This window comes from Osmerus mordax, chromosome 6 (genome assembly GCF_038355195.1).
Source record: "Osmerus mordax isolate fOsmMor3 chromosome 6, fOsmMor3.pri, whole genome shotgun sequence".
Lineage (NCBI taxonomy): Eukaryota > Metazoa > Chordata > Actinopteri > Osmeriformes > Osmeridae > Osmerus > Osmerus mordax.
The window spans coordinates 13,179,956-13,207,288 of record NC_090055.1 but is presented as its reverse complement, the minus strand read 5'-3'; the positions used below and the strand labels follow the sequence as shown (position 1 = coordinate 13,207,288).

Here is a 27,333-nt window from a genome sequence, read left to right as displayed (position 1 = left end):
CAAATAGTAAAATACTGTAAATACTGTGTAGTAATACAAAGTAGGAATACATTTCCCAAATACTTGAAACATACTTTATTTTTACAGTCCTACAGAACAGTCCACAGGCAATACTGTACTACTGTTTATAGAGCTGAACCATGTGATCGCGTGTCATGGAGATCAAGGAGTGCAACTCTTTTTATATGGCTCTGGGTACGTTGTCACGCCTGGGACCAGTGTTGCCACAGTTACTTTGAAAAAGTAACTTAGTTACGTTACAGTTACTTGATTTTAAAAGTAACTAAGTTAGATTACAAGTTACTTTATTAGTTACATTCAGCAGCTGCCGACAACACCCCCGCCGCCTCAACATAAAAATAGATGCGTTCGACTTCATGCAGCGCCGCCGGTGCTGCATGAAGTCGAACACACCTATTGACAACCGTCTCTATAAGTTTGACTGTGCAGTGCTGCGACTCCAAATGTTTCTTCAAATTTGACGTCGTGTTTTTGTAGCTTGATAGCACTTTGTCGCCACCAGCACAGAATGTACAACGAACCTTGATATTTACATCTTTAGCTGACAAATACTCACAATAGTGATTGTATTTCCAACTCGAAAATGCGCATCTCTCTCTCTCCTGCTACTTTGTTGTTTCTTATATACTAGTGTAATAATTGGACCAATACGCTGTTCCTATTGGTCCAGAAGACATTCTCAAAAGTTAATAATACCGTTTATATACCTCCCGAATGTTCGCAGAGGTAAATAAACGGTTTTATGGACCTAGCAACAAGCGGTTGCCTTGGATATGTAGCCATTGACCTTAACAACGTGGCATCTGCTCGGCAACAAAGTTGCCTAAATTGCCCCCAAAAAAACTAAAACAACCAAATATGGTTTCTGCACAGGTCCGCAAACGCCCCGCAATCGCTTCCCGTTTTAAAGAAGTATCTGAAGCAGACAGAAGACGAATTGATGTTGTTGATATGTTGCCTTGGAGGTGTAGTGACGTCACCAGTGCAAGTGCAGCTCATTGCTCTGACAACATGGCGTCTGCTCCAGATTCGACGTGTTTGATTTGTGATCTTCCCACGTATTGTTGTAGTATATAAGAAACCAAATGTTTACTCCTCGACAGGTCAGCAAACGCTTTGTCTCTTCGATTTGTTAAAAGATTTTTAAAACAAATCTCGGTTTACAAAGGCGTTTGCAGACCTGGGGCCTGTTGCACAAAAGTAGAATTAAGACATCCGGGATAAATGACTCAGCTGAGCTCAATGAAGCCAAAACATGTGCGTCCAGGCTTAATTGGTTGCACAAAGACCAAGCCAGGATGAGCAGACACGGATTCATTAAGCCAGGTGAAACCAATCCTGGATAGGTGCGCGCTCACGGCTCACTCAAATAGACCCCGCCACAGATCACAGATTAACTGATTTACCATGGCAACTAGAGCCGCGTACTTTTCCCCGTCGGAAGCACAAATCCTCATGGAGGCATACGAGGAGGTAAAAGATATAATTAAGAAGAAAGGCAACACCGCCACAGTGATAAAGCAAAGAGAAAAAGCGTGGCAAAGTATTGCAGACCGCCTGAATGCGTAAGTAGTGCACAATTACATACTCACCGCTCCGCTGAAACATCACAATTACAATTCAAATATTTAATTCACATCTCCAAAAATGCAGTTGTACTGTAATTATGAAACGGTTAAATTTTTTATTGAAATGCACTGCAGATATGAGTGAAATTGTGTAAAGTAACTCCATCACACTGTATAAAGCTATGATAAATTTTTTGATATTTTTACTGAAAACAAGACAAAAATACCAAGTAATTTTTTGCAGTGTGACTCCATTAAATATGTGTGTGTGTGTGTAGATTAAACATGAACGGGCCAAAACGGACATGGCAGCAGGTCAAAATCAAATACAAGAACATTCTGCAGAATGGTATGGTCCCTGACTAATATTTAACAAAGCACAAGCATATATTGTACCCAGAAGGTGCCTGCTCACACATTGTCTGTACTGTTTTAGCAGTGAAAAAGAATACCCACAGACAAGGCACGGGTGGTGGGTCACCAAAGGCTGACCTTACCCCAGCAGAGGACATGGCCTTGGAGCTAAATAAAGGCAGGCCCGTCTTAGAGGGGATCCCTGGGGGGAAAGAGACGAGCATAGGTTCCTCCCAAGATGCCACCCGCTTCATTCAAGGTATGTCCTTCCATCTCTACATGGGATACAACCACATTCATATTGAATCAATTTGGACTGTCTGACTTTGGTTTACCTATTGCCTTGCAGTGTCTGGCAGCACTGTGTTCCTGTTAGAGCCACCAGCACAAGCACCAGACGATGCTGATCCAGTGAGTACTCCATCAAAGGCATACTGTAGGCCTGGCATGTCTTGTCTACTAGCTTCAATATGAATCCGATTAAATGTGATAGGGTGAAGGCCCCAGTGCAGCAGCAACAGCACATGATGGAGACGATGATGAGGAGGAGACCATCTCTCTGGATTCCAGAAGGCATGAGGTATCATGTTAAGACTGTGAAAGTACTATTTACTCTACAATGGTGAGGAGTCCTCATCAAAATCAAAAAATCTAATTTCTTTTACAGGACCCAGATGCTATACAGTGGGAAAACCAGCCTGGCAACATAGTGCGTATTAATAAAAGGACACCACATCCTGCCAAATTCCAGCTGCGCTAATTGTATTGTGTTCACAGAGCTCACAAGCTATCAGAAAGTTGTATGGCAACCACCTCCGGCGCCAAATAGAACTGGCAGACATAGACATTCAGTACAAGAAGAAAAAGATGGAAAATCTTGCACTGGAGTCCGAAATAAAAAAGAGGACAATTAGGAAACTGGACCTTGAAATAAAAAAACTTGAGAGGGAGGTGAGATATGCCTTCAATGTACACTGTATGCTAACTGTAACACAAATGTATTAATCATTATTTTTCTTTCCTCCCCCAGCTCCAAGAAGATGACACAGCTGAAAATAAAAATTAGGTATATTCTCGTAAAGTCAAGTGAGCCATGACATATGAGCTCTTATTGTGAGCACACAGGACGGTGGCATCTTTCTAAGGTTTTTTTTATTTTCCCAGCAATCAGTACAACCAAGTCATCGTTATAAGGCATCGCCCTCTTTTGCCCACCCCCCCAGCACCAGGTGTGGCCACTAGCCTATATGAAGGCCCAAAATTGTGTGTTCCTTTCTGCTCTGACAATGGCATGCCCATTCGTGCGAGATGTGGTGGATGAAGAAGCACTTGTGCTGAGGAGAGCCTTCAGGCGAGAAAGGGTCTTCAGGGACCGGTTGGACCCACTGGCCTTCCCTGATGACCATCTATATGAAAGATACAGGTTTTCTGCAGATGGCATCAGGTATCTATGCAGACTACTGGGTCCCAGGATTAAGCACCGCACTGCACGGAGCCATGCACTGAGTGTGGAGCAAATGGTTTGTGTGGCCTTGCGCTTTTTTGCTAGTGGAGCCTTCCTGTACTCAGTGGGGGATGCAGAACAGCTGAACAAGGCCACAATTTGCCGCACAATAAGGAGTGTGTGTCTGGCTATCAAAGCATTAGCAGATGTCTTCATCTCCTTCCCTGGCCACAGAAGACTCTGTGACATCAAAGAGGAGTTCTATAGGATTGCAGGTAAGAGGATCTACAAATTACAGGACAACTGTTAACACATAGTAGGATACTCATTACTTTGTGTGACAGGTTTCCCCAATGTCATTGGTGCAGTGGACTGCACACACATAAGGATAAAAGCCCCCTCAGGTGCCCATGAGGCCGATTTTGTGAATAGGAAATCCTTTCACAGCATTAATGTTCAGGTGAACATAACTTTTTGATATTGTCCATTGACGAACACTCTGCATTGCCAGTGATGTGCATTGATTGGTGTAATATTCCTCATCTTATGATTTCAGATGGTCTGCAATGCTGACTGTGTGATCAGCAATGTTGTGGCAAAATGGCCTGGCTCAGTCCATGACTCCAGAATCTTTCGGGCCTCTGAAATCTATCAGTGCCTATCACAAGGTAAGCCACACAACCCCTATTTATAACCATCATGGCTGTGTCAAGAATATCACTGTGTTTATGAGGTAGTAATGATGAGATTTTGTGTTGACAGGTGAATTCTCTGGTGTGTTGCTGGGAGACAGGGGGTATGGCTGCCAGCCTTTTCTCCTGACACCTTTCACAGACCCCCAGGAAGCACAGCAGGCCTACAACCATGCCCATGCCAGGACCAGGGCCAGAGTTGAAATGACCTTTGGCCTCCTGAAGGCACGCTTTCACTGCCTTCACAAATTAAGGGTCAGCCCTGTTAGGGCATGTGATATTACTGTGGCTTGTGCTGTCCTCCACAATGTGGCCTGCCTGAGGAAGGAGAGGGCCCCCAGAGTGCCACCAGCCATGGACTGGGACAATCCGGCAATCTTCCCTGATGACGACAGTGGTCGGCTGCTGAGGGACCAATATGTGTTGAATTATTTTAGTTAGTATGTGTGCTTTCAATTTTGGTTAAATATGTCCTGCGGTGGCAGAGGAATTTGGGTTTTTTTGGGTTCGTTTTTTTACGAATTTGGCCTCTTATGATGTTTGTGCGGTATACTGTGTGTAATACAAGGCTGCAGGGAGGCTACTGCATCCATTCATTTGTCTGTTCAGTTGATGTGTATGGATTTGTCCTGCATTTATTTTAGTGTGCAGACATGCAGGGTGTGTTATATACAGACCTTTGAATGTGTATGTATCATTTTGTATAATATGCTTGGATTCTGTGCTTTCCATCTTGTAGAGTCACTGTGACTTCAGTTTCGAAAGGAGCTGATGGTTTACCTGCTTTGTTTTGTCCTTATTCAATAAAGGAACATAATGTTACACATTGTGTTTTTATATTCATATGGAATGTGTATTTGTTTATATGACAGAGTACTAGGGCCACACTGAAGAAAAAGGATAAAGTCATAAATTTATGAGGCTGGTTCTTTCTGCAGAAAAGCTACATATTGTTTTTACAGTTTTGATACTTATGACAATGTGATACTTAATATTCTGGCACATCAGCATGTCTTTGTTTATGAAACCATACTGAAGTACAATTTCACGAAATGCCCCACATCTGTCATTTTAACAACTGTCCTCCTTTAAAACAACTGGTTACAATATTATGACTTGTGTTTTTTTCCCCTCTGTGGCCCTAATATTCTATCATTTTATATATAGCCTTATAGTCTATGGGAAACTGTAAATTATCTAATGATAGCAACATCATCTAAAAATCATTTTTTATCCAAAATCATTGAAATTAATGATCACAAACGTTTAAATAATGACAGTGGGTCTAGTTATATGTGATAACAATGTATAGTGAGCAGTGAAATAACTATTGGTTTCCATTTGTGGTGACTGCTGACTGACATTAGGGATGAGATTAAATAGATCCTGGAATTTAGCCTGGTCTGGAGCAGGCTAGCTCCACAGAATAAATCTCCATGGTAATTTATACCATAACATATCCTCCTGCCCCCTATCCATCTTTAGTGCAACCGGATTACGGATCAATTGAGCCAGGATCACCAAGATATCCTGGCTTAATCCCTTATCCTAGTTTTGTGCAACAGGCCCCTGTCGAGGAGTAAACATTTGCTGTTTGTGTCGCTGAGTGGTAGGTCTATGTATATACACGTGACGTGACCCTCGTGCTGAAAACGTAACTTAATTGTCGCATAGGCTTAACTCCCAGAGACGCAAGAAGAAATCAAATATATATTTTACTATTAATGACAATAGTAACGCAAAGTGACTTGGACAAGTAACTTTAATCTGATTACTGGTTTGGAAATAGTAACGTGTTAGATTACTCGTTACTGAAAAAAGTGGTCAGATTAGGTATCACTGCCTGGGACACACTGGCTGCGAAGCGCATGGAAGCGCCCGGAAGCGTCACGATCGACTCAAGGCTGTTCACACCAGACACGCATTTCTCCGCGCCGGTCACCAAGCCTTTCAGCTGACATGGTACATAAACATGGCATAGGCTATATTTAGGAAACGTGTTATTCCAACAGCCGCCCCAACAGCATCCCAGCATTGATCCTTGTCTACGTTGTCCTTGTAAAATTGGTGCTGGGGGTCATACAACTTCCTGTGCTTTTCAACTCAAGAATTAATTTGATGTCGTCCATCTCCTTGAATTTCTCGCTGATTTTCAAATGCGACTTGGGGGTTGTCTCTCGTTCAAATTGAAGATGAAAATCTCAAATTGTCAACGGTGGTGGCTAAATTTGAAGCATACTTTAAACATCTAACACTAAAAACATCACGTACGAGAGATACAAGTTATTTTCCTGTGACCAGAAGTCCGGCATCAGTTTTGATCCGTACTTAGCTGAACTGTATGTCTTGAGCAAGTCATGTGAATTCAAGATCTTCGAGATTCACTACTAAAAAGACCGCATAGTTTGTGGAATTGCAGACAATGGATTAAGAGAGAGATATCTGCGTGAGAAAAATTTGACTTTGTACAGGACTATGGATTTCTGCAGAGCTCGCGTGCGCAAGTAAAATAACTGAGTAAATCAGAAATTGCAGTTCATGCAGTAAAAACAAATGAACACTACAAGAACCGTCAGGCTAGACAAAAGACTGAAAAAGGGACTGAAATTAAATGCAACAAATGTGGAGGCAGTCATGCTCCTCGATCGTGTCCTGCCTATGGAAAGACCTGTAATAATTGTAACAAAATGAATCACTATGCGAGATGCTGCATGGCTGGTGACACAAAGAGAAAAGTGCACACAGTGGATGAGGAACCAGAGGAACTTTTTGTTGATGTAGTACAGGCATCGAGTGAAAAACAAGAATGGATCTTACCAGTGACTGTAAATGAAACAATAATTCCTTTCAAATTGGATACCGGAGCCCAAGTTAACCTGCTGTCAGCAGCTAACTATAGTACACTCAAAGTGAAAAGCAAGATACATCCTGTGAATGTTAGAGTGACAGGCTATACATGAGAAAGTGTGCCCGTAAAAGGGAGTTGTTTAGCAACTTTTCAGCACAAGGGCCAGAGCCTAAAGGCACAGCTACTGATAGTTGACAATAAAGTGCAGCCAATATTGGGCCTATCTGCCTGTGAAAAGCTCAATCTTCTCAAAAGAGTGTTCATAGTTGCCTCAGAGCCCAACAATGATCAAGATGCACTCATGACTGAGTACAAGGATATTTTTGAGGGACTAGGCTGTTTACCTGGTGAGCACAAAATACATATTGATGAGACTGTTGCACCAGTAGTTCATGCATGAAGGAAAGTTCCTTTTGCACTAAGAGAGAGACTGACAGAGGAATTAGCACGCATGGAAAAGCTTAACGTCATAAAGAAAATTGATGAACCGACAGATTGGGTGAGCTCACTAGTGATAGTGCAAAAGACAAATGGTGCATTGAGGATATGTCTGGATCCCAGAGATCCGAACAAAGCTGTAAAAAGAGAACACTTCAAGTGGCCAACACGCAAAGAGATCATGTCCCAGTTTGCTGATGCCAAATGGTTCAGTAAACTTGATGCATCCTCAGGTTTTTGGCAAATGAAGCTTACTGAGGCTAGTTCAAGACTATGCACCTTTTAATACACCTGAAGGGCGCTACCGCTTCCTTCGCCTGTCGTATGGGATACTGTCTGCTCTGGAGGACTACCACAAGACGATCCACACAATATTTGAGAACATCCCTGGGGTCACGACCATGATGGATGACGTCATCGCCTGGGGGTCAACAAAGATGGAACACGACACACGGCTGAGGCAAGTACTGGACCGGACACGAATCATCAACCTGAAACTCAACAAAGACAAATGTGAGTAGAGCAGAACAATGAGTGGATGTGGCAACATGAGCAAGAAAAGTGCTTCCAGACACTGAAAAACATATTGACCTCAGAGCCTGTGCTCAAGTTCTACGACCCAAAGAGGAACACAAAAATCTCAGCGGATACATCACAGCATGGCCTAGGAGCTGTCCTTCTACAGCTGCATGAGGAGACCTGGCAACCAGTGGCCTACGCATCTAGGGCCCTGACGAGTGCAGAAGTCAACTATGCACAAATTGAGAAGGAGTTGCTGGCCTCAACGTATGCATGTGAACGCTTCCATCAGTACGTATACGGACAAGCCGTCGAAGTTGAAACAGACTATAAACCATTGGTCGCCATCATGTCTAAGCCATTGACTGACTGTCCAATGAGAATACAGCGCATGTTGATTAGGCTGCAGAAATGATGTGAAGATGATGTACACACCTGGAAAATACATGTATGCGGCTGATGTGCTCTCTAGAGCTGTGGACAAACATGAAAGACAGGACAGTGAAAAATGCACTGACATACAAGCGTATGTTGATATGATCATGACGTCACTTCCTGTGTCAAGCAAAAGAACAGAACAGATCAGAAAATAAACTGCAAAGGACGTGTAGCGGGGTTTGCTCGTTTAAAGATAGAAAAAGTTATCATAAAGTATGTAGTTCTTGGGGGCACCACCTCTTATTTCTTAAAGGGACAGAGGAAACCTTGTTTAACCTTATTGAATAATAGCCTTTGTAATAATCAGTCTAATCTTAAGTAGTGAATTCTATGAAAGTAGGGCAGATCAGATAACGTGAGAGATACGCGAATATTGTACACAATGATTTATTTAGGAAAATGTAATTATAATGAACAAATACCAGATAAGTTATGGGTTAGTTTGGCTAAAGTAGTACAGTGGCTAGATTCTAATGAGAGCGAGCAACACAATGGCTGTGTAGAGCGCGTGTGAAGGGGGGAGGGAGAGAGAGAGTGGGAGAGAGGTAGAGAGGGAAAGGTAGGCCTTTCTAGTAACAATGGACAATCAATGGCAACTGACCTAACGATGGTTAGGTTAAATCATTTGTAAAATACAATCAAACATCAACAATTAAATCACAAGTAAGAAATATTGCAAATCGCAGTTACTTTTGTCGGTTTGAAGAAAGGAGTCAATGGTTCGTTATGTCCAACGACTAGAAAGCGGAATCTCTCGTCAAAGTCCCGGGCGCTCAGTGAATGTGCAGGTTGAGAGGAATAGGTAAGAGAGTGATGTGTTCACCTCAATTTAATCTTACGAACAAGCGGGGGTGATTGTACGTTTGGGGGTTTTATACTCCAAAGAACAGGGGGGGGGTCCCCGTGAAGGTGACCTCTTTCATTGGTCAGTTACTCCCCACCTGGGCAGGTTGAGAGGAATAGGTAAGAGAGTGACGCGTTCACCTCAATTTAATCTTACGAACAAGCGGGGGTGATTGTACGTTTGGGGGTTTTATACTCCAAAGAACAGGGGGGGGTCCCCGTGAAGGTGACCTCTTTCATTGGTCAGTTACCCCACCTGGGCGTCGTCTTGAGATCTGCCCAGGTGTGAAGTGGCTCTTAGCTTTGAGTTCCGTTATTTCAACTGTCCATGGAATGCTTAAACTTCAGAATATAACAATACAACATTCATAAATGGTTTTGTTAGTATGGTATAATCATTTTGATATCAAGAAACAACGTTCTATGTAAATGAGAAAAGCACACATTATAACATTACATTTACATTTATGCATTTAGCAGACGCTTTTATCCAAAGCGACTTCCAAAAGAGAGCTTTACAAAAGATAGGTCACTGATCATAACAACGAGATAGCCCCAAACATTGCGAGCAGCCAAAACATAAAGCATACATTGTGGAAAACCAAATAAGTGCCAAAGGGAAGAACCATAAGAGCATGCAGTTAAACAAGTTACATTTGAACAACATGAAACTCCCCACAAGAGTGTACCTGTAGAAAAAACAATCAACAGTAAAATATTTCACAGTGAGTACAAGAATTTGAAACCGTTACAACTAACCAACAAGAGCAACAAGTCTCTCAATAAAAGTCGTTTGTGATCCTGGAGGAAACATCAGGTCTAGCAAATCATTCCTAAGTACCGTTGTACTCCTGGAACAAGTGCGTCTTGAGCCTTTTCTTGAAGGTGGGGAGAGTCAGTGTCTCTGATGGAGGTGGAGAGTTGATTCCACCATTGGGGGGCCAGACAGGAAAAGAGCTTGTGTTGGGACCGGGCGCTCTTGAGCGGTGGGACCACCAGACGGTTGTCAGAAGAAGACCGTAGGTGGCGGGTGGGGGTGTAAGGCTGGAGGAGAGACTTGATGTAGTCGGGTGCAGTCCCGTTCACCGCTCGGAAGGTCAGTACCAGGGTCTTGAATCTGATACGGGCCGTGATGGGAAGCCAGTGGAGGGAGATGAGAGGCGGGGTAACATGGGAGCGTCTGGGTAGATTGAAGACCAGGCGGGCTGCTGCGTTCTGAATCCTCTGGAGAGGGCGGGTTACGCATGCTGGGAAACCGGTGAGCAGCGAGTTGCAGTATTCCAACTTGGAGAGGACAGGTGCTTGGACTAGCAGCTGGGTGGAATGCTCAGACAGGTATCTCCTAATCTTACAGATGTTGTAGAGGGTGAATCTACATGACCGGGAGACTGCAGCAATGTGGGCTGTGAGGGAGAGCTCGTCATCCATGGTAACCCTGAGGTTCCTGGCAGAGGATGAAGGGGTCACTGTCGCAGATCCGAGGGTGATTGAGAGCTTGTGGGAGATGGAGGGTTTGGCTGGGATGATGAGAAGTTCTGTTTTGGCGAGGTTCAGCTGGAGGTTGTGCTTGGTCATCCAGGCGGAGATGTCTGTGAGGCAGGCCTCGATCTTAGCTGAGATCCCCGGATTAGTCGGGGGGAACGACAGGTACAGCTGCGTGTCGTCAGCGTAGCAGTGGTAGGAGAAGCAATGGGAGGTGATGATTGGTCCAAGTGAGGTGGTGTACAGGAAGAAGAGGAGGGGTCCAAGGACAGAGCCCTGTGGGACACCAGTGGAGAGTTGGCGGAGGCCTGACACTTTGCCTCCCCAGGAGACCTGGTAGGATCTTCCCGACAGGTAGGATGAGATCCACTGAAGTGCAGTGGATCAAAGTTAGTCTTCTCTTATTAGCCTAGTTAGTAGAGCTAACAACAATGAATTGCAGATTAAGGGGTCCGAAGCAAGTTAGCTGGTAAATTGTTGAAAATGCTGCATTTGTTCATATTTCAACCACCACATATCAATTGTTATTAGTAGTATTTTATATAGCCAGCTTTAGTTAAAGTTTATTGTAAGATATAGCTTCTTAAATTCTAAATGCAATTAGAGCTAGACTGTAGGTCTAGTATCTAACGTAAGCAACACTTTTACTGTAGCTAGCTAGAGAGCACGTGTATCATAGCCAGAAGTCCGTTGGTTTATAGTCTGTCAAATTAGTTCTAGTTATTGGTGTTCGTTGGTATACAAAGTTAGTCTTCTCTTATTAGCCTAGTTAGTAGAGCTAGCAACAATGAATTGCAGATTAAGGGGTCCCCTATCGTCCAGCTAGCTCTCGACGCTCGTCAGGAATTTCAGGTCCACTCACTAGCTAGCTCAACTAGATAACATGGCTATTTGCATCTAGCAAGGTTGTTCCTTGGTTAATTCAGTCATTACACAGTTGTATTAGGTACTGTACTGCATCAATCAAAACGATAAATTACCTTGAGATAAGATCATCAGCACAAGTGTGGATGATGACAGTAAAAAGAAAGTATAACTGCAGGGAGATGATAACTTTAATGATTATTCTGTGGTACTGTTGCTTTCCCTGTCTTAAGTAATAATTATTTTGAAGAACTAACATCTGAAGCATGGGAGGACAACTTTGAACCTTGGATCCAAAAAGCAACAAGGTATTGTCAGGCTGGTGGAGAGATGACCAGGTTGATGTTGCAATGACAAGGCTGGTAAGTGGGTCTGGTGGAGAGTTGGAGAGGTTGTAATATACAATTATATGAAATGTTAATTCTCCCAAATTACAGATTGTTTTTCATAAATAGTTTCAGCTATGTAGCACCCGTTTATATATTAAACAAATTATATCAACTTACTGTTTGTGTAGGAGTGATGGTGAGGCTAGTGGAGTAATGCAGCTGGTGGAGCAATGGAGAGGCTGGTGGAGCTTGCCATTCCTGTAAGCGGCGGAGTGATGACGGAGCCGGTTAGTGGGGCTATTGATGGTGAGGCTGTAAGATTAAGATAGAATGATGTCTCACATTAGTATGTAAATTTCCAGTTACCACAAACAAACATAACATTGCATTTTCTGAAGTAGATGAAGCAGATATGTTGACCCTGGTCCTGGGGATCCACATACCTGTAGAAGCTGAAGTCAAGGTAGGTTGTGGGACATATATCAGGATGATGAAAACAGCCTTTTGGCTGACTTTCTGGATGCAAAGGAGACCTTACCCAGTCCTGACCTGCGAGGGGAGGAGCTGATGGAGCGCAGTCCTGCACCTGACCTCACTAAATCAGAGACCTGCGCTCTCTACCATCTGACAGGATACATTGTAAATAAAGTGAACAAATACTACAAAATTTGTAACGAATGCAAAAATGCAATTAACCACAATGCTGACAAACCTGAAGGAGAGCACAGTACTTTACTGAAGCTGAAGGAATTCAAGGCTGGTGCGCTTTGTCGGCCGTCGCAAGAAGCCTTTGACCTAGTCCGGCAAATCGAGGAGCTGTTCAGTACCAGGACCAGTGCCTCCCTCATGGATCTCCAGAATGCCATGGATGTGCTGGGGAGAGAAGATATGGTGATCGACTGCAGGTTTCCCTTATGTCATGATGTACAAAAAAAATTATCAACAGATACATCAGGCTGAGGTTGAGAATCGCAGCAAAGCAGATACAGGCTGAAAGAAAAAAAAGTCTCTTAAAAGATGGGCATCTTGGAAGTAAAAGCCAGACAAAAAGAGCAAAGAAGAACCAGCCAAGCAACATCTAGGCCTACAACAACCAGGCCACCATCAAACACTTTGATCTTTGCCATGGAGGTGCTCGGTCTGACTTTTGCACCAACATATAGCTTCCTGATTTCATTGTTGTTAAAAACTGCCCAACCGAAATTGACTTCAGTGCTTGGTGAAACTCCACTGCAGTTGGGACTGGATAGTCAAATAGGTTTTCCAGACAGTCTTGGGTAAACCTGCTGGTCAACACAAACAAGTGTCCCTGGGACAGCATGTCTCTTGGATGGACAGTATTGTAGATGTTGCCATCCCAATCCCAGTTTGTAAAGGCTTCCAGCTACTTGGTTGTCCAATCTTCAGCCCACGGAATAGTTGGATCATGTCCTGGAGGAAATTTATGGCCTTTTGGTACTCCTCCATTTTGTGCCTGCTCAGTGCCATTACTGTGGCGAGAGGACATGAGGTCAAACCAGAGTGGTCTACCTGCTCCAGCCATGCCGTTGTCCGGTAAGAGGAGGGTCGTTGTTCCTTCTCAACCATATATTTCAGGCCAGCACTTGTTGCCTTGCTGAAAACATTTAGTGCAGGGCCTACCTTCATCTTGTCAAAATGACTGGGCTAAAGGGTTTTCATTGATACGGATGATACGCTGCAGTCTGCTCTTGTCCTTGGCTGTGGCAGCAGCATACCTGATGGTGATGGAGGAGGTGAGGATGGACTCAATGATGGCTGTGTAGAAGTGCACCAACATTGTCCTTGGCAGGTTGAATTTCTTCAGCTGCCGCAGGAAGTACATCCTCTGTTGTGCTTTCTTGGTAAGGGAGCTGATGTTCAGATCCCACTTGAGGTCCTGGGAGAGGATAGTACCCAGGAAGCGGAAGGACTCCACAGTGTTGACTGGGGAGTTGCACAGGGTGATGTGGGTGAGTGGGGCTGTATTCTTCCTGAAATCCTCAACCATCTCCACTGTCTTAAGAGCATTGAGCTCTAAGTTGTTCTGGCTACACCAGGTCACCAGGTTGTCAGCTTCCTACCTGTAGTCCGACTCATCTCCACCAGAGATGAGCCCGATGAGGGTGGTGTTGTCCGCAAACTTCAGGAGTTTGACAGGGAGAAGAGCAGAGGAGAAAGGACGCAGCCCTGAGGAGATCCGGTGCTGATGGACCGGGAGTCAGAGACTTGTGTTCCCAGCTTAACGCACTGCTTCCTGTCAGACAGGAAGTCTGTGATCCACCTGCAGGTGGAGTCAGGCACGTTCAGCTGGGAGAGCTTGTCCTGAAGAAGGGAGGGGATGATGGTGTTGAAGGCAGAGCTGAAGTCCACAAACAGGATCCTGGCGTAGGATGCTGGGGAGTCCAGGTGCTGGAGGGTGAAGTGAAGGGCCATGTTGACTGCATCGTAGTTCAACCCTCAATTACACATTTGCTCGAACCATTTCACCAAGGACGATTTTGAAAACCTGGGACAATGTAAAGCAGGATTTGCTATGAAGCTGTTGCTGAAAAGAGGTGAGTTCCGACCTTATGTTCATCACAACCGCAAGCTGTAGTATGATTTTGTCGGTAACAGTTATTAGCAATGCTAACGTATCCTGCCTGTATCTAGCATTGGTAGAATGTATGATGATTTAGTTTATTGGCAATGGGGCTAACGTTATTTCATGTTCCTGACTGTGTTTCATAAAATAAAATAACCTGTTGTCATGTAAATCTCAAATTCAAGATGCATGTTTGTCCAGATCTATTTTTCAGCAAGATAGCTAGAGCTAACTGAAGCTGAGTTGAATCACAATAGTTTGTTTGCTAAGCTATAGTGCTAACGTTACCCACCTAAGTCGATCCCGTTTGCTTCGACAACAGAAGTGGAAACAACTAACGTTATAATTTCAAATGATATCTAGTCAATCTGTTGAAAACAGTGTTGTGTAGACACAATAGATTTATTTGTACGTCTCCACCTACAATGTTTCAGTGAGTGCTGTTGGCCGTGTTGCGTCTTTGCTCCGCTCGTTGTAAACCAACCAATCAGCGCGCAACTCATCTATATATTCATGAGCATAACATAAAAGGAGAAAACCTAGCGTTTAATTCTAGGGCTATTTTACAGGATGCATCAGGGGGCATAGAACAGTACCCAGGCCATTTTCACCCCAACCAATGTTACATACCCTATTCGGAGACGTTAAGGAACAGTGTGAAATACACCAAAAACCCAGTCAATGACCCCTTTAAGAGTAAAAAAAACACAATTGTTCACTTTTTAGTCATGTTACTTTTGTGATTAGTAATTAATTGGTTATTCTTTCTTAAAGATCCTGTAAAGTAAATTCCATGTTTTGCTTCTAAGTACATTATATACGTGTGAAATGAGTTCCTGAAAACATGTGCAAAGCGCTAAAACGTTGTCGCACTGAAATGTGGAGTTAGACCGAAGAACAGTTTCTCTTCCGTTTTCAGATTAGGTTTTAATGGGCGGAGCCACAAAACTACCTTCTCTACGTCATTTCGACCTAACTACGTCAGATCACTGAATGGCTCCTCCTGCTGTACTGTTATTGTAGCTTACATCAGCTAGCTAGCTGCTTCAGGATGTCTCCAACCACCCGCAACTGCATCTTCCCTGATGCAAGAACTCCAGCTGCGCTGTAACGCCATTTAAGTTCCCTATTGATAATGAAAGGAAAAATAGGTGGATAGATTTTGTGAAGAGCCACGCTCATGGAAAGCTTCAGATAAACTCCAACAGCCGCCTCTGCACTGACCATTTCACGGAGGACAGATTTAACATGGACCAGAGACAGTCAAGGTTCACCAACACACGCTTCTCTTGCAGCGCGGAGCCGTACCGAGCATCGCCCCCCCGGCCATTCATCCTCCAGTCGCACCTGGACCATCCACCGCCGCCAGCAGTTCATCACTCAGTTCTGTGTGCTTGTTATAATTAAACTAGATAACCTTTCCAGAGGTATCTCTGCTATGAGTTAGTGCAAACCGCTAACTTGATATTAGGCTACTCGGTGTAGAATGATGGTATTTTAGTGAAATTCATATGCATCTGTATGTTTCACTCATTGAACAAATACATTCTAATTAGGCTGTTAGGTAGCGTCCATTATCTGGGTCGTAGGTAGCTTACTTGAGAGAGGTGGCGAGGGGGCCGAGCTTCAACTCCTTCAGGCGACACGCCCCCCCAGTCTCGAACAGAGAAGACTGCTGATTTTCTTACGATTTCAAAGCCTAATTTAACATACTTGTCTGTGTTTTTTTCATTCGAATTTGGATGGGTAGTTAATAACACATTATTCTATGGTGTGGTGAACTTGAAACTCGTTTTTTATTCCACTTTACAGGATCTTTAATTGGTCATAGTTCACAAGTAGTTCTCAACGAGTATATATTTATTTAGTAATAATCAAATACCTACCAAGGAACTACCTTTGTACTTTGCTCTTACTTACTGCTAGTTAATCTTGGTTCCATATTAGTTAATAGTATTAAGTTCGGTGTTAATGTAGTACTACCTATTACTTCCTGCATAGCTACTCGTTAACAACAGACCATTATTCTCAAGTGTTACCCACAAATGTTGTGTAAAAGTGGTATTTTGGTCGATATTGTGAGTTCATGAACCCAAGTCTGCACGCTTGGCCATGACTACAACAGTGACCTTAGAGAACTAAAACTCTGTATTAACTTGTCTAACACGCCCCCCAGCGTGGTGTACTGTGGGAAGGCAAGCGGTGCAGAGCGTTAAAAAAACGCTGTAGTGGACACGCACTGAAATGCCTCAGCGCTCACCTGAGCTCCACTCCTTCACTGAAGGACTGAAGGACCTTTATGGAGTCAAATTAGGGTAAATAACATTTTGGACCCGTACAAATTGTTTTTCATCCATAGAAATAGTTTTGCATCCGTAGAAAAAGATTTGCATCCGCAGAAAAAGTTTTGCATCCGTAAAACAAGTGTTGGTCAAAAATATTTCGCATAATACAACACTTTTTACGGATTCTAAACTATTTCTACGGATGCAAATCTTTTTCTGCGAGTGCTAAACTTTGGCCGCGTCAAAATCGGGCCAAAATGCTTGTTGATGGACACACAAAGGTTGAGTACACGGTTCGAGACCTTCCTCACACCAACAACGTTTGTAAGATTATCGAAAATCATTCTCAAACAAACATCCAAACTTGAGAAGAGGTACTCTATGAAAACTTTTGACAATCTTACAAATGTTGGTGTGAGGAAGATCTCGAACCATGTACTCAACCTTCATGTGTCCATTGCTGCTGCGGTCGATGGGCAGCATTCTGCTTATCAACAAGCGTCGTGCTGATAGGCCAACATTTTGGTTATGTACAAACTGACATTAATCTTTAACAACGCAATTAAACTGGAGAGTTGCAAAAACAACTGCGATACAACATGTGTCCCTAAAGATCCATCATCATCTTTGAAAGCATAATAGTGTTGACAAGGCCTTAGACTTTGGGTCCCCTTGCTCTATGTAAGACACTTTAGCTTTAGCTCCGAGGGTGATGCCAGATGGCAGGTGCCAAGCAAGATCCTTCGGCAGGCCAACATGACCATACAGCCACTAGCCATCGAAGTGACGGGGATTGGGATTCAAAAAAATTCCTCACCTCTTGATAGATCGTCTTTACAGAAACCACTGTAATTACTGTGTCATGACATGGTAAACAAGAACAATGTTTATTAACCTAATGGTTATTAACCAAATTTTTAAAGGTCTTGTTAGGTTTGAAGGTTTAAAGGCTTACTAGGACAAAAAAACAAAAACAAAATGGGAAAAGTTAACTTGTAACATCTTCTTTTGTGGTATTTGGTCAGATGTAGGCATTTTGTGAACTCGAGAACATCATACTGGGTCATTTTGTGGCATTAGGTTTCAGGACGGACAAGACAAATACAAGACGGAAGATGGAGTTCTAGGTTTGACGTCATCAGAGTATCAGAGTAACATCCCATTATTACTACAAAGGAATGCTACTAACAGGCCTAGATTTGCTATGATGAGAAAATCTCATTTAGATACATTTTGTACAATTAGGGAATATTATATATAATATATATAATATAAGAAATGCAATTACAAGAGTATGGAGATACAAAGATATTTTCTCGTGTTAGTAAATACACAAACATGTACATTGAGATTAAAAACATTATTTGATATTTTGGTTCAAAACCCAGCTAGTGTGTTAGTACATAAATTAATACATTATAATATTGACTTGTTTTTAATGCATACACAGTTTTCTACGTAATTAACTTCATACAGTAGGAATGGCACAATGGTCTGCATCCAGATTTGGCAGGATAATAACATGGTAACGTTATTTTAAGTGGAAGCCTGATTGCTGCCCATGTTGTCTAAAGTAAGGCTGGTCCAACATGACATCAGTGACCTACAAGCTGCTAGAGGTTCATTCAGACCAGATGCTTCTGACCTGTCAGACCAAACACATAATCAAGACCTAAACGTTCTTGACCCATTATGTACACCAGACACTCACTGCTCATCCAAACCAGACACTTCTAAGCCCTTGTGCAGACCAGACATCCCTGGCCTGTCATCCAGACCTGGACCAATCTGGCAGGCAGATTACTTTGTATCTAATGTAATCACATTGATTAACTGAAACGTTAACATAGTATCTAATTGCAAGATTTGAAAATAGTTACATTTTATATAAACATACTTCTGCAACATAACCGGATTGGTGAGCCATAGATATTGAATGTATGTAATCACCAGTTGCAAAATTGTTCTACAGGAGAGTAATTCACGTTAGATTAGATTTCCATATCAGACACTAGAAATAAATCTGATCATTAAGATATCAAACATCTCAAAATGGTCAGTTAAATACAAAATGTTGTCATGTAACTACTTACTGTAGCAGTTGCTATGTAATATTATAATTGTATGAAAAGTTGTGATGTAATGTACACCTAAAGTATTACCACTGTATCGTATGTCTTAATTCAGGGAAGGTAGCACATATGGCACTAATCTATCAACATACAAGGGCACATTTTATGCCTGAGCATGTCGGGTGTCTCACAAAATAAAAAAACTTACAGTCTGAAAGTCAGGAACATAATACATTTAATGTGCTAAAGTCAAACAGGTAAACCAAGGGTTGAACGCAAACAATCACAACTGACTAAAAAGAAAATAAAGATTCTGTAGTAAAATGTACATGCTTTGTTACATTGCATCAGAGTCAAGCTGGGCTGTCTGTCCAGTATCAACAAAAGGAAAGCCTACAGATTCTTCACAGGGTTGTGTTGATTATTTTTGTATTTGATCAACCATCAAATGTGGCGATGGCCATCCCTGGTTCAGAGGGAGAACAAAGTGAGAGGCCATGACCGCCACCCTGGCCGCCTATCCTGCCTTAGTGACGAACTTCCTGATCTTTCACAAAGCACCAGGAGCCTTCACCGCACACATGGATCATATTCTCTTCCTAAACTGTGCTGTCCCCCTAAAAATTCCCAGGTGAGGGCAGGGGCGGATCTAGAAAAATATTCATGGGGTGGCAAGAGGGTGGCAGGAGATTTTGAGGGGTGGCACCCTGTGGCAAAAGTGTGTGAGATAAAAATGCTGTGCAGCATGAATGCACACATCTTCAACAGTTTAACATCATTTGACGCTCCTAGTTCATGTTGTTGAAAAGCTATTGACTTTTGAAATGTGTAATTTGTTGATGGTCCCTAAACATACGCGTTGTTTAGGCAGCCAAAAGCATTGGCTAAGCGGCTGGTCGTAGCAGTGCTAAACACCGGTTAAAATAACACAATACTGGTCGTCCGGATATCTGTTGAATATCGAACTTCAAACTAACTTTACCACAGTCATCTTTGTTGTTGCTTTCCCAAAGCATTCACGAGTTAACGTTAATAACCTCAATTCAACAGGAAAAGTAACGTTGCAACTCTGTTAGCCCTTCACTTTTCTAATTATTCTTAGTCATTAATAGATAATTGCTTAACACACCTCATTCCTCCGGTGTGGTCTGCTGTCCGTGCCGACGATTTCTTCCTTGAGTTGGAGCCTTCTATGGTCAGTTCGCGCCTTCCTTGTGTTCAAATCGATGGTGGTGTGGGGAGGGTGGATAGAGTCGTTTCGTGCTGCATTTACTTGCATTCGGATATTAGAAATTTGCTTTTGCAAATGTCCGACTCGGCGGAGTGGGGAGGGTGGATGGAGTCGTCTAGTGCTGCATTCACTTGCAGTTGGATATTAGAAATTTGGTCTCGCAAATGTCCGATGAGCCACAACTTTTATTTGTTGTCAAAGCTGCCAACTGGGGTGGCAAGGCTATTTTTAGGGTGGCATTTGCCACCCCGGTAGATCCGCCCCTGGGTGAGGGTTTTATACTTGTTTGGAATTCACTTGTTCTAAACTCTGTTGAAATTGGTACAATAAATCAAATACAAATCTGTTGATAAGGGAACTAAGTTGCCAGACAAGTAAAACCTCACAAGCTGGAAGCCAGATCAAACAAAGTAATGTGTACTGAGGAAGTGAGAGGAGGATAATGGAAAAGATTGTTAATTGTTTCACTTGGTTGCTTTATGGCTGGATTAGGCCCCAGTAAATCAATGGCACCTTGCAGACAGGGTCTCCTTTACGTCTCGCAGGGGCCCCCACCTTCTGTCTTATAAAGATAAGCCAGCTGCTAGGGCTCGCTAATTAGACCTTATTATCTCACCAATCACTACCTAGCCACTTGTACTGAACACATAGACACACAGACATGCACACACAAACACACAAACTTGCTTGGATGCATGCGCTCACTCACATACACACAGCAAAATGTCAGGCCACCACGGATATACACTTCAATACAAATCAACTTGTGGCCAGTATTCCAGTAAGTCTAAGGTGGTCAGCGCCAGCTGGATTAATTACGACAGACACACTGGAGCCAAGCACCAGGTGACATGTCAGTGACATGCACACTGACCACTTCAACCATCCATCTGTGTGTCAAACAGCCTCATTTACCGTGCCTGGGCCATCATATAGAATACACGTAAGTACGTGAATAGACACACACACACGTGTGCATAATCACCATGAAATTGAGGGCATATTCTGGATGCTTTAAGAACAGCAGGAACATCCTTTTTTTCATCTAAATGTCAAAGGACAGACATGCAGATTTGTTGACCACCTGCAAATGTTTATAGCTATCAGTAGCCAACTATCTAGACAGAGGCTATGAGTAAATTGCATCTGGCAGGACTTAATGTAGCACACCAACTACTGTAATGGCAAGTAACCATAAAACCACACATGTAGTAGTTAATATCCAACTCGCTCTCAGCCATTAAAAGCTGTTTAAGAACTTCAAAAGCACCATTACACCAGAGTTCTCATATCTTCAGAGAGGACAATAACCCATGTTTAAACTGGTTGGTCCGCTTCTGTTGTGGAGAATATATGCATTAATGTGGCTGTAGGGTAAGACATAGTCATCACAGGCGCTGTGATCTACTGGATCTCATCATCATTATCATCATCTATAATCTTCTGGGGGAGTGGAAGATGACTCTCAAATGCCAGGCCTACGACTTGAGAGTTTGTTACACAACATCACAAGCATGGTAACACCATTCTGGTACCTCCAGAAAATTTGAGAATGTTTGTGGGTTGACAAGTTGTCAGGATGATATTGTAGCATATGCAAAAGTTAGAGCATTAGAGCTAATACAAATCTCTGGTTGTAGAATCACACAACCTGTGTTAAATCGAAAGAGGATATCAATTGTATTTGAAGTATTTTGACCCCAAAGGTCAGGCCGAGGTCATTTCACTGGAATTTTCTGGATCTTAGGATAGCTAGACAAATACAAAGCACAGACTCAAACACAGAAGACAGTCTCTGAAACACTTTCTGGCTGATCATTGAAATTCCACTTCACACTTGCTCATAGATTACTGCAGGATCTCACATAGATCATGCACCTGAAAATAAACTGAAACAGGCACTCTTTGAAAGACAAATTCTTTACTGAGAGGGACAGAGAGAGAGAGAGAGAGAGAGACAGAGAGAGAGAGAGAGAGAGAAAGAGAGAGAGGGGGGGTGCTATAGGTACAATTCTTAGACTCCAGAACGATGTGAAACATCTGCAAATCATTTGCTGAATTAAAAATAAATTAATAAATAATAATGGGTCTGAAACATTGCCAGAACCTTGAGTCCATTTAATGGCACGTTTCATGGTTCCTATTAATTTCTCCAGGGTTTGGCATTTGGCTGAGTTTGGAAATGAAAGAGAGTAGCCTCAGGGCACATACATCATATTTACTAATAAAAAGAAATATCAGTTCAGCAGGATTTTTTTCATCCTGTGTTCCATACTGAGTTTGAAGTACAAATGTGTCCATGGCCAGTGAAAGCACAATTAAAGCGTGAACATGTCTTGGAAGTAGGCCACTCAGACCATGTAGATATTCTCTTTATTCCCATGAATAAATTATGGTAGATTACCTCTACTCTGGGTAACACATCTACAGCAAGTATATTATATGTGCGTATTTTGCAGAGCAATCACTCATAATGTAGCAGTGTATAATGATCTTCAAGTTACATACACCTAGACTTTGTTTTTTCATAATGACATCATACACATTCTAGACCAACCCACAAAGTATAATGGGCCGTCTCTATATAAAAGCTACAATTACAGTTAATTTTTTGTGTTGCATTGCTTTTCTTGTGAGGGATATTTTATAGACTGGTAGAGAAGGGAGACATCCCCTTCAATAAAAGCTATTTAGATGTCACAGATGGAATGACATATTTCAACAGCAATGTTATGGAAATTCTCAGAAATAGTTTTCTAATGGGTCTAAAACGAAAGCAGATTGAATGTATTTTTGGTGCTGCCGTAGAGCCACATTTTAATGGATAATCAAATGAGGCAGACACATTGTACCAGTATTGTGCTAAGGTCTTTACTCAAAGGTGGCATCTCAGCTATTAGAGCAAAGCATATTGGTGAGTACTGGTGACAAATTGAAACCCATTGACCCATTAAAGTGGATTCAAAATGCTCTAATACATTGAAAATGAATAGCATGTAATACCCCTGTAAAAAAAAGAATACAAAACTGATGGTAAAGAAAGCGTCTGGATCTTTGAAGTACACATTTAGTCCAAGGGGAAGTTATTTTAGTAAATCTGCAGATCAATTGTTTAAAAAGTGTTGTGATAATTAGCCAGTGGGCCTCAACACATTTTTCCACTTTCTGTTGTGGCGTAATCCCCGGTTCTGGGGTTGCAATGGCGATCAAAGAGCTTTCATACATCATTAAGCAGGATGTGGCGCTGCAAAGACGGCAGGCTGTTAAACTTTATCTCCCTCATCTTCACACTCCACACTCAGTTCCTCCATTTGGACAATCTCTGTGCTTTTCAGAAAAACATTCATTTGATTAATAAAATGTAAGGAGTCCTTCCAGTCATAAAGTTGTGGTCTTAGTTTTGTACAATATTTATGTTTCTCTTAGGCTATGATTTTGGTTCCATGTTAACCCGGGAACTTTAACTTGGGACACACCTGGTTAGTGGGGTTTAGGGTAGTAGTATTCTTTATAGTATGCCAGAAAAAGATTAAGTGTGTCCCAACACACCATTTGTCAAAAGTAGTATGTCAAAAATACCATTATGTCCTACTGTAGAACTGTGATGGATGTATGAGAAAGAGGGTCAAAGTTCAAGGTCCAATGATATGGCGAAGTAGTAAGCCGGTGTCCCAATTGTATGCATGTATGCATACAGTGCTGCATGCAACAGTATGTACTTTGTAAGGGCAGCTGCAGTGTGTATAAAAAGTAAATATAAAGAATACTCAATTTGGGACACAGGGCTAGTGACAGCGATGTCTGGAAAAATAGTCAGTGTTCTCCTGCTCACGTTGAGATGACATCAAATGTAGCCCAGTTATGTTTATGTTTAGTCTTACAAATGAACTGCTGCACTAGTTCACACTTGACCAGTGGGGACCTTACCCTCACTGTTTTGTAACTGCTATTTGCACCTTTGCATTCTGTAATCTGTAATTTCTTCTTTCTCTCCCCCCCAACACCTCCCATGTAGTGTGGGAGTTGAGCTGTCTACACCAGCCAGGTCGCGGATCCGCCAATTGTGGAACCTCGTCGCCAAGTGGGCATGATGGACCACACAGAGTTCCTGGTCTGGTGTTTTGTAATGTATATTGCTGATTGCTGATAAAATGTTTTGGGTTTTTTTTTGGGGGGGGGGGGGGGGGGGGGGGGGGGGGGAGGGGGTGGCAGGGGGTAAAACATGTCATGTTTCTTATGATGTAGTATTCATTCATACTATGTGTGTGCTTTGTAATATGTTGGCACTACACATTCTCCAAGAGAGTGCTCGATCGTCTCATTTCAGAAAGGTCAGGGAAAAATGTGTACAGTTCTCCTATATTGGCCCAAATAGGTAATCTGTTTTTTTGCTTCCCTCTTTTTGTGTCAAACAAAAGTGTTTGTATCCGCCCCCCCTTCTTCCCCTCTGTGAAGCACATGTGTTGTTTCCTGGGATGAAATGCGCTGTATATATACAGTACCAGTCAAAAGTTTGGACACATGGGAAAATGTGTCCAAACTTTTGCCTGGTACTGTATATAAAGTTTGATTGGTCCGTTCCTGTCCATCTACCTGGCTGTCCTGTGATGCTGTGCTGATCCTAAGCTTCCAGCCCTATCACTGTCTGAACTGATGTGCGCCAACTCTGAGCACTGAGGTATTTCAGAATATCTGTTTCAACATCCCTGTACATATTTTATTCTCTATTCACGAGTTCAGTAATCACACCAAGCCTAATGCAGTGTGTTAAGGCTGGTAGCAGAGCCAAGCCTGTTGTGGTTCATGGAGGCTGGTTGCAGAGCCGAGCCTGGAGCGGTTCGTGGAGGCTGGTAGCAGAGCCACACCTGAAGCGGTTGGTGGAGGCTGGTAGCAGAGCCAAGCCTGGTGCTGATGGAGGAGTCCGGTAGCAGAGCCGGGCCTGGGGTCCTGGGAGGACGAGAGTGTGATTAGGGGATGCACAGAATGGTGATGGAGGTGAAGTGAATAGTACATGCATAGTTACCGGGCCTGGACTCGGGGTGTAGCATAGAGTCCTAACGGGTCACGGCCAAGCAGCAGCTCGAGCAGATCCCCCGGGAAGCCTGGATAGATGACAGGGAGAAGCAGAGAAGACAGGGAAGGGTGGGAGGGTGACAACAACATGCTAGCACAAGGACCAGAGGAACGAAAGAGACTTTATGCAGGACTCTTAATTGACAACGGGGAGTTTGGTTGTATTCTTCCGTGCTTTACTGGGCTGATGCATATTAGTTGTTTGGAGAGAAGGAGGAGTCTTGGTGCGCTATCTTCCTCCCGAACTTTAGTTAATTTAACTCAATCTCTTGGTGCATGACTATGTTTTGCCTATGGTCTGCACCTCTCTGTCACCAACCGTCTCTGGAGGAAGGGATCCCTCACCGAATTGCTCGTCCCAAGGTTTCTTCCATTTTTTCTCAATTAGTTTTCTTGGTAGTAAATCCTTGTCTTCCTTGATGGTTTAGGTTGGCTGAGGGGCAGTTCAATGGGCATATGTGATGCCCTCTATGACATTGCTTGTAAAAAGGGATATGCAAATACATTTTGATTTGATGCCATCCCCGCTTGACAAGGACATATTTCACTCTGTGTCTCTTATCAAAATTGTCTTCATTTCATAATGTATTCATTATGTTTTATAAACTATTAATCACATTTGAACAACTAAATTACAAATGCTTTCTACCATGTAGAACTATAAGAACTCATTAAGGACATTGCGGTAGCAGTTCCTCAAAACATTTGCAGATATCTCTGCCGTATCACAAAGCTCTTTGGCACATCAACTCAACATTGTAAACACCCCACGAAAGGCAAAAAAAAGTCACCCATATGTTGGGTTGTTTTTAACTTATACATCCCTCAGTAACTTGGATTGCTAGAACATTAAAGGGGTGATTGACTGTTTTTTGGGGGTATTTCACCCTGTTCCTTAAGGTCTCCGAATAGGGTATGTAACATTGGTTGGGTTGAAAATGGCCCGGGTGCTGTTCTATGCCCCCTGATAGATCCTTCTCCTTTTATGATATTCTCATTAATATTTAGATGAGCTGCACGCTGATTGGTTTCAACGAGTGAAGCTGTGGAGCAAAAACGCAACACGGCCAACAGCACTCACTGAAACACCGAAGGTGGAGACTTGAAATAAAAACGCGCAAATAAATCTATTGTGTCTACACAACACTGTTTTCAACAGATTGACTAGATATCATTTGAAAAGATAACGTTAGTTGTTTCCACTTCTGTTGTCGAAGCAAACTGGATTGACTTATGTGGGTAGAACGTTACAGCTTATAGTAAACCAAACTATATCGTGATTCAACTCAGCTTCAGTTAGCTAGCTCTGGATATCTTGCTGAAAAATAACCTGACAAAGATCTGGACAAACATGCATCGTGAATTGTAGATTTAAATAACAACACAGGTTATTTATTTGAATGAAACAGTCAGGAACATGAAACAACGTTAGCCCCATTGTCAATAAACTATAGTTTATTGGCAATGGGGCTAACGTTATTTCTTAGCACTAGTGCTGTCCCCACTCAGTCGACCAGTCGATTTTCTAGTCGATATGCTCTTGGTCGACTAAGATTTTTTTAGCAGCGGCCGTATGGCAGTGTGAGATCTGATTCCCGCTTGTGTCATCATTGCTGAATTAACGAAATTATCTACAGAAATTGTAGATTATATTATTTAACCCTTGTGTTATCTTCGGGTCATTCTGACCCATCAGTCATTGTGACCCACCATCGTATTGCGACAACTTTACCACATACAAAAACAAAGTGAAGCATTTTCTTTTAACCGTTGGGCTGTCTCAGACCCCCCACATTGCAAAGGTTAAAAGAAAATATTTTTTTGTTTGTTTTTGTATTGGGTAAAATTGGGTAAACACAACGATGGTTCGTTATGAACCTTTGGGTCATGTGACCCGAAGGCAGCACGAGGGTTAAGACAATTAAAGCAACTCTAAAAATATATAATTTAAAAGAAAAGGTGTTACTGTTTTCCCTTTCGTTAATCTGCGCTTTGTTTTGTTTTGGTATTTTGCACACGGCACGAGCACAATTGGCTGCCGAACTACAAACTCTGCCATAGCCTACTTTGTCGGTGTTATTAGTCAAAATGGCAAAGAAATCTGTGGTATGGCAGCATTTCATTAAAGTACATTTACAAAGTACCGGGTGACTTGAAAAACGTTGAATGCAAACTCTGCCAACAACGGTTTATTTTTCATAGTTCGATGTAGAATATGATGTAGCCTACCACCTGAAAAACGTAAGTT

At 42.5% G+C, this 27,333-nt stretch overlaps 1 protein-coding gene across 3 annotated transcripts; it reads left to right on the top strand.

The window, feature by feature from the left end:
* Nucleotides 1-1,211: 1,211 nt before the first annotated feature.
* LOC136944618 (putative nuclease HARBI1) lies at nt 1,212-4,924 on the top strand. 3 transcript variants are annotated; one of them, XM_067238451.1, is made up of 13 exons: nt 1,212-1,586; nt 1,868-1,938; nt 2,026-2,202; nt 2,293-2,354; nt 2,437-2,523; nt 2,611-2,652; nt 2,721-2,894; nt 2,974-2,996; nt 3,343-3,387; nt 3,493-3,662; nt 3,732-3,847; nt 3,944-4,055; nt 4,150-4,924. In XM_067238451.1, the coding sequence occupies exons 1-13, from the start codon at nt 1,429-1,431 to the stop codon at nt 4,518-4,520; spliced, it is 1,608 nt and encodes a 535-aa protein (XP_067094552.1). In that variant the 5' UTR covers nt 1,212-1,428; the 3' UTR covers nt 4,521-4,924. The 3 variants fall into 3 exon arrangements, with proteins under 3 accessions (XP_067094552.1, XP_067094551.1, XP_067094550.1); XM_067238450.1 differs by having other exon boundaries at nt 3,343-3,662; nt 3,756-3,847; XM_067238449.1 differs by having other exon boundaries at nt 3,343-3,662.
* The last annotated feature ends 22,409 nt before the right edge of the window (nt 4,925-27,333 follow it).

Bases quoted from the DNA above. Each gene is read 5' to 3' on its own strand.
- LOC136944618 (XM_067238449.1), top strand. From the start codon at position 1,429: ATGGCAACTAGAGCCGCGTACTTTTCCCCGTCGGAAGCACAAATCCTC. The intron at 1,939-2,025 runs GTATGGTCCCTG...GTACTGTTTTAG, and splicing joins CAAGAACATTCTGCAGAATG to CAGTGAAAAAGAATACCCAC. The intron at 2,895-2,973 runs GTGAGATATGCC...TTCCTCCCCCAG, and splicing joins TAAAAAAACTTGAGAGGGAG to CTCCAAGAAGATGACACAGC.